Source organism: Thermobia domestica, chromosome 1, assembly GCF_964235325.1.
Source record: "Thermobia domestica chromosome 1, izTheDome1.hap1.1, whole genome shotgun sequence".
Taxonomy (NCBI): domain Eukaryota; kingdom Metazoa; phylum Arthropoda; class Insecta; order Zygentoma; family Lepismatidae; genus Thermobia; species Thermobia domestica.
This window is the reverse complement of record NC_137454.1, coordinates 157,909,256-157,921,208: the sequence shown is the minus strand read 5'-3', so window position 1 is coordinate 157,921,208 and position 11,953 is coordinate 157,909,256. Positions and strand designations below refer to the sequence as shown.

General features: G+C 34.6%; 1 protein-coding gene across 1 annotated transcript in view; it reads right to left on the bottom strand.

The window, feature by feature from the left end:
• Window positions 1–4,477: 4,477 nt before the first annotated feature.
• Hsc70-5 (Heat shock protein 70 cognate 5) overlaps window positions 4,478–11,953 on the bottom strand; it is a 45,639-nt gene continuing 38,163 nt past the window's right edge. Inside the window, exons 13-14 of the mRNA XM_081765068.1 lie at window positions 10,849–10,989; window positions 4,478–5,336 (exon numbers count right to left, since the gene is read on the bottom strand). Of these exons, the coding sequence (XP_081621194.1) occupies window positions 5,229–5,336; window positions 10,849–10,989 (249 nt within the window). The 3' untranslated portion in view covers window positions 4,478–5,228. The remainder of the gene's footprint in view (window positions 5,337–10,848; window positions 10,990–11,953) is intronic.

Genomic DNA, 11,953 nt, shown 5'->3' with positions numbered 1-11,953 from the left:
AAAAGAAATATGTATATACTAAAATACTATCCACAGAAGGGGGGGGGGGGTTTCTGCATATTGACTTATTAATATTTGGTTCACAAATTACTGTAGAAGAAATTTTCATTATCTATATAAGCTAGAATTAACTTGTAAATGCGGATCTACTTTCGTTTGATTTCTGCTCTACTATATATATTTTCTTTTTTATTTTGTAATTCTGCTATCACTTCTTTAAAATTGTCATTATATTGATTTGCTTCAGTATTAGTACCGTAATATAAAAATATGAATGCATAAAAACAAATTCCATTTGTTAACTGCTAGTGAAATAAAATTTAGAAATCTTATTTAGCGCGAAAAACTTTCTCGTTCACTGGAAACCGTGCTGTGTTGCAGAAGCACTGCAACGACCAGACCCTTTAACTTCTGAGATAGGGGAAAGGAGACTTAACATTTGCTCCAATTCCCGCGCTGAAGGAATCTGGTCGTTGCATGCTCGCTGCAACACAATATAAATTAGAGACTCTGTGACGGATTATTTTTCGCTTTTTAAAACGGATTAACGAAACGGACAGTTAGAGAAGTAAAAAAATATGTTATTTAAAGTATATATGGGAGTATTAGAAAGTATTTTTTCTGTTTTTTACTACTATTGCTAATAATATTTTTTTCTTGAAATACTTTGGTCGTTGCGCAACGCTGCAACACTAACATTAGCCGCCACTGATAGATCGCCTACTAATATACTAGTACAAAACGTGAAAGTCTTATGTCGGTGGTGTTCTTTCCCCTCCCCCCAAGCGAAGTCAAATGACGCCCCTGATTTAAAGTATCCCCTCGTGATCGACTGTCTGCTGCCACCTTCTTGCCAGCTCCTTGTTTCCCTGTGTATACCACAATTTGTTCTGAGAGGCAAGGAAGTCAGTCACTACTGGTCCCACCTCCTGGTTGCTGAAGCATTGTGGTTTCAGGAAGTGCACCATGGACTGAAACAGGTAGCAATCCGAATTAATACGGCCAGGACTATATTTCGGGTGTGGCATCAGTTGGATGTCATACCTCATTCTCTTCAGAATAGAACAGCCTTTGAAACGGTAACATTCACATTTCCCTATCATGTCCCTGAAGCGGGGAATTTTGAGAGAAAATGGGACTTTTCTGATTTTTTTTTTTTTTTTTTTTCAAATTTGATCCCCTCTAGACTTCCTTGTGTTAACGCACATATCACAAAATCAACTGGGAAATACTAAGGGGTGTACTAAATGTGTGTATAAAAATTCAAGCTATCTTGAATAGTAAGGGCGGGGAAAATATTTAACAATGAGCTAAGAACATCACCCACAATGCCCCAGATAACCCGCATGTAATATACAAATTTACTCAGACATCCTTATTTATCCTAGGGTCGTGATTTGTACATTATTCTCTTCAGAATAAAAGATTTTCAATCGTACCATTCAAATGTCTCCATCGTGTATCTGGGGCGGAAAAATCTCTCTCTCACACACACACACACAAAAAAAAGAGATTTTCTGTTAAAAATATCCTTTTTTACTTTTTACCCCACTGGACCAACCCGCTGTTTTAAGGAAGAGATCTGAAACACTGAAAAATACTAAGGGGTGTATTGAATAAATGTGCAAAATTTCATTCATCTAGGTGCAAAGGCGCGAAATATAATATCCCCCAAATACCCCAGATTCCCGTATAAAACAGGATCTCAGGTAACAGTTTCCTGAAACATTCCTATTTATCCTAGGATTATGGTTCGTACATTATTCTCTTCAGAATCAGTGATGCCAATTTAGCCTATTTGGATAGTCATTTAGCCATACAAATCTACGAAATGCTTATAGCCTTAAATATACCTTATTTTATGAAAATCTTTTGCCATTTTTGGCTTTTTTATTAGCCGTTAAATTAATTCTAAAATACTTTTTCTTCGAAAATACAGTGATTTTTTAAAATTATTCTATTTGCCAATATATATTATCGTATTAATTGATTTCTCTAAAGAGAGGGTGTTTTATTATGCAACAAACACTTGTTTCCCATTCTTCTTTCTCCCCACCCACAGATTTACAACTATTTAACAATACTTATGGACTCAGAATTTTAATGTCGTTCCAGTAACAGTCCTGTGTTATTTTAATTTTGCATTTCTTTGCAAGAATGCGTTTGCTAATACAAATTTAGTAAACTGTTCGGTTCTTCAAAACACAGATAGTTTTTGTTTATTAAAGGAAACAAATAGAATATCTAATTAGCTTTAAAACTCTCAATGCAATCATGATGATTCATGTGGGTGTACGGAAAAATAAGATGTGTTTGTAAGAACTATGATCTACCGAAAGAAGTACTACTGATAGAGAGTAACAGTCTACACAAACACAACCAATTCACAATCCAACTTAAATTCAAATGACTTATTTCAATTCAACTGATGATACGGCTGTTGACTTTCACAAATCAGATGAGTTGCTAATGGATTTTATTATAATTTAAAGTGATGTATGTTCCTCGTTACTCTTCAGCGAATAAAATTCAACGTTTCAAATTTTACTACAACTCACTTTAAAACTCTACACACAAAAAAGGTTTTTAAATCTACAATGTGTGTTATAGGTTAGCAATTCAAAATCTAGCTATTTTTTGCCTATTTTCTTCAGAGGCTCTTGGCAACATTGTTCAGAATAGAACCGCCTTTCGAACGGTACAATTCATATGTCTCCATCTGAATTGCGAAAAAAGCTATTTTGTTAAAAATATCCTCTTTTACATTTTCCCCTCTGGACTACCCTGTTTTTACACAGAGATCTGAAAACATCTGAAAAATACTAAGGGGTGCACTGAACGAAAAAATAAAAATAATAGGCATAACAAAAATATCTTTTTTTAATTTATGATACACACTATGTCTCGACGCAGAAAGGCGTGAAAACATATTTAACATGTTCTGCAATGCCTCCAAGTCTTGAACAAACAAACAAAAAACCGTAGTACAAAGGTTATTAGTACTTTTTTATTCGAATAATGAAGATTCGATTTTTAATAGAATAAAAATAGGTAATGTAATTTAAAAGGTTAAGCATTAAGGAAAATGTATAGCAACGTTTATCAAAATGACATTTTTTTTTCACAAGTTACTGATATTTGGTAGGGGCACATTTTTTAAAAAATTGGAACTAGCTTGAGGTATGAAATACTTAAATTTCGCCTAAAGTTATAAATCTTATATATATATATATATATATATATATATATATATATATATATATAAAATCGGAGAGGGGATGGGACCCCTCTAAATACGCCCTATTATCTGGGAACAAACAAGCAGACGCGCACACAAAAGAATTAAGAATTTTCGTCTTGAATGGCGATGGTGATTTCCTTGTTGCAATAGTTAACGATTTAAAAACCCAAACCCATTGTTACGAAGAGAAGAAAGCAGGATTGCTCAGTTACCCGTTCAAAACGGGATTTTCCCTAATCATCCTGTGTATGCTATCATCATCCTTGTTTTCATACATGCTGTATATACTGTACATTTGAGTCTCATGGTATTATGATTAACTTCCGTAACCGAAATAACAGAACAGGAACGGATTTTACTTATGTTCACTTTAAATTATTTTATTTTGGAATTTGATTTAAATCAACGATTTTTATTAAAAAATCAAGTGATTTAAATCAGACTGATTTAAATCAATTCACCCTGGTTTCCACTGAAGAAGATGGCACCTACTATATTAAAAATGTTTTGCTTACAGTTTATCAATTACCAGAAGAGGAAAATGGTATGAAGGCACTTAATTTAAGAGCTAAGTGTTGAAGAAAAATAGCTGCAGGTGCGAGGGAGAATTTTTCTTATTGATTACATACCCAAAGCATCAATTAATAATTTTAAATGCTGAAGTAATCCTCTCAAAATAAATAAATAAATAAATAAAAATAAATGAATGAATGCAGTCCAGCAGTCCAGAGAAATAAACCTCCTGGATAAACCATACTGAAGTTTGTGAAGCATTGCAGCAAAATACAAGTAAACGACGCATCACACACGTGACAATGTTTGCTGTTATGCAGTGCGTTCGGAAAGTATTTATGCACTTGCACGACTGCAAAATGAACACGATTATACGATGAGATATTTATCCAACTTTCCAAACTGGTATTCATGACTTCAGTAAGAACATTCCACTGGCACAACTTGTCAGCGTCTTCGAGTACATGAAGAGGCGTGTGAACACACCAACAATTACTGTGAGGGTGCATAGTTACTTTCCGAACGCACTGTATAATTTAGTGTGTTAAAATGCTTATGTTAAGCTATTGTTTAAATTGTCGGATGGACTGAAGTAATTCACTGCTAATACAAAACAAATACCATACAACAGTAATTCATGTAAATAAATAATCTACTTACGTCAGAGGTACTTCAATATTACGAAATATTAAGAATTGGATACAAAAACAATTTCTCAGAAAATAATTTTCATATTTTGTTTTTACTTTTGAACTAAAAAAAAAAAGTACACATTTACTTTAACAACAGTTCATCTTAGAAATTGTTGTAAAACATTTTTTGCAACACAAAATAATCACTTTGGTAATCTATAAAAACTACTCGATACTTTAAAACGAGAAATAATAATAATCCATTTTTATTAGTTTTGGCATTATTTAACAACTGTTTATACACCAACTGGGAAATATGAAAAATAATATACAACCCTGTGCAAACGTAGCTGACGGGTACTTACAGCTGTGCTTGTAAGATATCAACAATTTTTTTAAATTAATATTTTCAATTATATTTTTACACATTAAACTAACACAGTGTTGAATAATTCAAATAGTTGGTCCATTCACCATATAACTGGTACGTGGACATTCGTCTGGCACGAACTTGTTTAGACTTGAATTTTTTTTTTTTTCTTTTTTGACTTGTTCTATTCGAAGAACGGAGGATGCATACTACGAAGTGCACCGCAGAGTGGAATGCACATCCTTTTATTTTATGCACCTACAAAACAAAAATATCCTTTTCGACGTACGCTAAACTACAATCATTCTCAATCTCATTCGCACTATTCTGCACGCGTTAAAAGAAAAAAAAATCCACGTTCCTCGACACTAATCACACGTTAGACAAAATATATGTATGCATCCAACTCATTCATGCAAGTCACTTGAACAACAAACTATACATACACCTAAGGAATCACTATTACACGTGTTCAGTTCTTTTCTTTTCGCTCTTGCTTCTCCCTTTCTTCCTCTGTTTGGCCAGTCTCGCTACTAGTACTTGAGGCGCCACTAGCACCTTGGTCACGCTCGGCTGCCATCTACGGAGAAAAAACATACATAGATTGTAATTTTATTTTCAATAATAATAAATATGAAATATATTAGATGTAAAGTATCCATTTGGAATTGTAAATATAAATAATTTACTATTCTCAAAATACAAAAATTGCTATGGACACGAGTGCTAACAACTGTTAACAAAATACTGGAAAAAAGCTTATTTTGATTTCTTGGGTTTATATACATCCTTGATACTTTCAACGAACTTGCAGAAGGAAATTTTAATGGAACAAAATTAAAACTATGAGGAAAGCTAAACAACTATAAAATCCATATAATGTATTGAACTTTGAAAACAAAACTATTCCAGTCATAACTACTAGGCCAAAATAAGTTTTTCAGATTTTTCTAGACTCTACAAGGTGATAAGCAGCATAGTGTTGATTACTTTCCTCAAAAGCTCATTAAAGTTCCCTTTGAAGTTCTCCATTCAGATCAATACACACATGGAGATGAAGATAAATGTAGAACAATTTGACATAAATGCACTAGCGTTATATTACAACAGTAACTATCTTGTGGGTAACCAACGTTTTGTTTCAATGTGTCTGATTTCTCTGACATTACATACGAAAACTAGTAGAGAGTACTAAGCATTACTGTTCAAGTTCTTGACAAGAGTGTGGGCAACCGCTAACAAAAATCAAAGCTCTCCTTCAAAATATATAGCAACTTATTACTTAGTATACACGAAGTTACATGCTCTGTGTATTTTCTGGAATACCTAGCCTGTATGATAACTGCTGACTTCCAGAAAGTAGGAAATAATCTAATGTGTAGAAAATACACACATATACATTTATGATTATCAAAATAATGGAAACGTATCGTGGGTCATAAATACTGATACTCTTAGCAGCCTTTAAAGTACATAGTCTCTCACATTTATCATGAATATATTTACCAACGTTTTTGGATATTATATTCGTTCTCTGAAACAGCGTTCATTAATACTGAATACTATTTTTTGTTTGTTTTTTTACAGGTTAAAATGAACAAGCAAAATAGTCTAACTGCTGTTTTATGAATTACGTTGAGCTATATGCGGCAAAAGCTACTAGAAATGCAAAAGGACAGGGTGTTATGAGTCATGTTACGACAAAAAGAATGGTTCTCAAACTTTAGATTTCAAAGGTAAGGCATTGTGCGTCACCTTCAGTTGCTAGCAAACACGAACTGAAGGTCCTGAGTTCTACAGCATGCTTTGATTCCACACAACCCCAGCGACGTGTGGATGTTTTTCGTTTGCTGCTACAAAACCCTTGTGATAATAAGTTTTTACGTAGGCTTTTACCTCAGATGAAAAATTTTCTACCGTAATCCAGAAAAAATATTAAAATCGTCAGATCATACTCAGGTATCCGGAACCAGTAGCCAAAGGTAGAAGGTTTGAATACAAAGCGAAGGTATGCGTAGGTGGAACTGTGAAGGAATACTAGATCATGAATTCGTTCCAAATGGCCGTGATATCACAGCTGAGCTTTATTTTGAACAATTCCAGAGAATCAACGTTACATTGTCATAGAAACATCCAATTTTGATAAACTTTTTTTTTTTTTTTTTTTTCTTCTGTGTTACATTACACGTGGCACAATCAGCCCTTTCAAAAATACAGGAACTTGATTGTGTGGAACTTTTATCTAACACCCGGCTTATAGCCTCGGTTTTGCTCCTAATGGGTTTCGGAAATGAGGAGATGGAAATGGGTGAGTTCTTTTCCTTCGAACTGAAGGCCTGGTATCAATACCAGAAGTTTGTTCAACGTTGATTACATACCATTGAACATGACTAATTTGAAGATTGATAATCTTTGCCTGTTTAGATATTTTCTAATAAAGCAGAATATATACCACAGGAAGTATCAACATTTACGGCTCATTCTTTCTGGTTTGCACTAAGGTAATGACACCAATGTGAATTGTAGCGCCTGGCCGTTATTATTGGTGTACTACGTGATCGTCTGTAGTGTGTCAGGCAGGGCAAAATTGAGGTGTGTTGAAGTAAGCAGATGGTGACGATGCAAAATGTAAGACTTCTTTCAATTTCAAAGAGGCCAAGTTGTTAGTGCGTGGTTGGTTAGCGCAACTATCTACGATGCCTGGAGTGTTCGAGTAGTTCAGAACTGAAGGCGAAACATCGTCGAGAAGTACTAATGGATGAAAGGGAAGCTTCAGTGACCAGCGCTTAGCATCACCACAGGACTTCCCACTCTACCCCACCTCATGTACGAAAGATATCACTTTCCCATGTGCCGCACATTCTCAGTGTTACTCCTAACACATCTTACATGTTGCAAACTACAAGTGTTTCCACTATTTTGATTCGAAATGAGTGCTTTACAGGGACTGCATATACATGAACAACAGAACCTTGTAAGCAAGAATAAGTATACCCTGGGACATAGGTGAGGTGATCCAGTGACTCATCGGGACTCAAAAATTTCAAATGTAAACACTATTAAGCGAAATTCCAAACGAAAGTTTGAAACACGTAAAACAAGTAGTATTATGGCTTAATTTGATCCCAACTGAGACTGGTGGTGAAAATTTTATTTCCTGTAGCAAATATTTATCCAAAGTGCTTGAAATTGAATGTTACAGAGGGACTGCATAGACATACACGATCTGTGGATGTCTCACGTAATTTCAAATACTCTTAATCTGGTGCTCTCATCTGAAATTTCAGATTTATGGTGGGCCACTAGACGAATGAGGCCCTAGACCCTACCTGTTCTTGCGGGCAAAATAAGGGATTTTTGTTACTGCATATTGACTCAAAACTTCAATTTCTCTTGCTGTTCTTACTTTGCAATCAGCATGAAATATTAAATTTCTAGTAACCGGGAGAAACGAATTGCTATAGGAGATACACTTTTTGTAGCCAGTTACAATAGGACCAAACAGCAAAAATACTGCTTAATTGTTTCTTCCGATATGGCAAGCTTTTGTTTGAAATATTACTCATCTAGAGCACTTATTTGAAATCTTTGAATTTCAGTGGAATACCGGGTCATCAGGACTTATCTTTAGTAGCTAGAAAAATAGAGCATTTTAATTAATCCATTTTAGTGCTCGAGAGAAATTTGTTACCAGTTTTACCCGAATGGGTACTTAGAATGTATTTATTTATTTACAACATACATTTCGGATCACCAGTTCCAAATGCGCCCAAAATAATGACACGTAAACTCTTTCCATGTGTGCACAGGCTTTAGTTTGAGCTAGGTGAGTCACTAGGCCACCGGGGCCCTACTTGTTCTTGCGTTAAAATATGTGCCATTTGTGATAATCCATATTGGTACTCCGACACGATTTTTACTGTTATCCATGTCTGTGTAATCCCTTCGAAACATTCTATCTGAATTACTCCAGTATTTCAACCTTAAAGACACTCATTGACTGCTTTGATATTTTCCTAGTTTAACCGTATTAACGGATCCTGGTGAACTATACCTGTGGTTCTTAACCGATGTGACATGACACTGGTGTGTCACACAGCCCCCTAAGGAGTGTCGCGAAATTCTGGAATTTAAAAATCATGAAGAATTCAATAATAATTAGTTAAAATCCAAACAGACTGTAGCAGTCCAGTGGTAGCAATGCTCAATGCTATATAGTCATTATAAAAATTAACAGGTTTCACTATTATAATACAGGCTGTTCAGTATACAATGCAACCTGGAAAAAAATAAAATGAAATCTTCGAGTTTTACGTCCCACAGTTATGCCGGTTAGGCTAAAGGAGACTGTGATTATGAGAAATGAATGAAATGGTGGAATGAAGAAAGTGGGAGGAAAAGGAAGAACCCCGAGAAAACCACGAGCACAGTGTTTGTCCACCACAAAGTCCACACGGCGCGAGCTGGGTTCGAACCAGGGACCCCAAACACCGGAGGTGAACGCTCTACCACTGAGCCACTGTGCCCGCAATGCAACCTGGAGTTTGGGATAGTATAACTTTTGAACCTGAAGCAATACACAAATAATGGTTATATCAAAATAAAACTTTGTTCATGCATATATTTTTAAACTAGGAAGCAACGATTGAAGTACCCTAGAAACTACACAGTATTGCCAGATGTAACCGAAGATGTATTTTTTTTTTCTGCAGAACATGTAAATTGACTCATATGTATGGGTTTTCTGTTAATTTTCAGTTTGTTTAGTTGGAGTAGCTTGGAAACTATGGAGCAGAGAAAAGAATTTTTCATTTCCACCGATAATCGGATGAGGCCTCTGTAAGGGGGAACTAGGAAAATCGTAGTTTACATAAATTAACACTGAATTGGCAACACTGTTCATGTTTCAGTGCATCAAAAGGTGTGTTAAGGAACTGTCTACATTATGCAATTCCTGAAAACAACGAAAAAGAAACTTTGAAATTATCATGATAAAACTTTTACTTACATGCATCCGGCAACACTGCTACTATCACGAAATGAGTTATCAGCTCTACAGCAGATGCTGGAAGTGCCCTTGTTTTGATTCAAACACTGGTTTACACGTTTCACCATGTTCGCAGCAACTTTACGAAAAACAGAAATGTAAATCTTCTCAATAGCACTGCGAACGTTCGTTTCCAGGTCTTGTCTAGTCCGAGAATTGTTCTTGTATTGCTTTAAGTAGCCCCATAAAAATGAATAGCAGTATTGCCGGGTGTAAGTAAAGGTTTTATCATGATAACTTCAAAGTTTCTTTCTCGTTGTTTTCAGGAATTGCATAATGTAGACAGATCCTTAACACACCTTTTGATGCACTGAAACATCAGCAGCGTTGCCAATTCAGAGTATTAATTTATGAAAACTGCAATTTTCCTAGTTTCCCCTTACAGAGGCCTCATCCATTTAATTATCGGCGGAAATGAAGAATGCTTTTCTCTGCCCCATAGTTTCCAAGCTACTCCAACTAAACTGAAAATTAACGACAGAACACCCATACATACGAGTTATGAGTTAATTTACGTATTTTGCAAAAAAAGATTTACAACTTCGGTTGCATCTGGCAACACTGTGTGGTTCCTAGTGTACTTCAATCGTTGTTTCCTTGTTTAAAAATATGTACACGAACAAAGCTTCATTTTGGTATAACCATTATTTGTGTATCGCTTCAGGTTCAAAAGTACTACTATTCCAAAGCCGAGGTTGCATTGTATATTGGATACTCTGTAGATACTATTTATAATAAAAATATTATGCAAGTGTGTCCTGTACATTCAGTAAAGTATGGCGTGCTGAGAACCACTACTACAGACTATGGTCAAAACGTTGGTGGTGGACAGTTAAATATTACGGAAAAAATATTGGCAGAAAGCAGTTATATATTACACAGAACATAAGTGTAAGCTGCTAACGATTTGTAAAATAACTAAACAGCAAGCATCAGTAACACTGTACCATTACAATGACAAATCCGTTTTCTTGCAAGGAATGATGATCGAAAAAAAAAAAAAAAAAAAAAAAAATGAAAGCGGTTAAGAAAGTTACATTCATACCTTCTTGTAAGCCATTTCGAATAACTTAAGGGATGCCTGTTGAAGCTGATTTGTTACTTTTCTAATTTCTTCTGGATCCTTCTCATCCTTTTGTGCCAAAACATCACGAACCTCGCTGATCTGTTTCTTCAAATTGTCACACTAAAAAAAGAAAGAAAGCAATTATTAACGAAGAAATTTTTAATAATAATAATAATAATAATAATAATAATAATAATAATGAAATACGTTTGAAATATACAACTTCTATCAAACACAAGTCAACGAAATTAATTAGCTATAAATTGCTTTTGCATATTTTGCATCACATAATTTATTCTTGAAAGTATCTTAATTGTTAAAACATTCTTTTATAGCGCATTCAAAATGTCAAGCAACTTTATTTCGAAGCATTAGCGCAGACTACATGGTAAGAAACGTACCTCATTGTGCTGAAAGCAAATCTATTAATGAAAAAATTGCTGCATCAACGAAGTAATATCATTCTTCATTTAATGAATTGAGGTTGAAAATGTTACCAGAGTTGGAAAGCAAACATTCTTTTTAAAAAGTGAGTATATTTTTTATGTAAAACCATGTATGAATTTATTACAACATTTCGAAATATAACTGAAGAGCCTGGTTGATCATAATATATATATATATATATATATATATATAAAAGCTGAACCTGCGCTCTCTACACAGCGCATCATTCGCATATGAGCATAAATCTCCTCATTCCTCACAACATATGTGCATGTCCCTTTACAGACACAAGTGAAAGAAGTCTTTATTTTAAAAAATCGGCAAGGGGTATCATAAAGTGGAGATTTTTTCGATTATTTTTTCTCAATATCTCGCACCGTTTGCAAGATTTGAGCCTACTTCCGGTTGGAGTTTCTAATTTATGTATAACCAGTGTTTTATTTCTTCTTGCATGCAGTATGTAATAAGCAAATACATTACATATACAATTAGTTATAATGTCAGTTATATATGGTGTTCATTGGACAAAACACTCAAAAAATAAAGATTTATCTTAAGACTCAAGAAATGGTTATCCTTCCATTTTCACTATTATTTGGCCATGGAACAAACGCCTGAGACATACACAACCCCAATA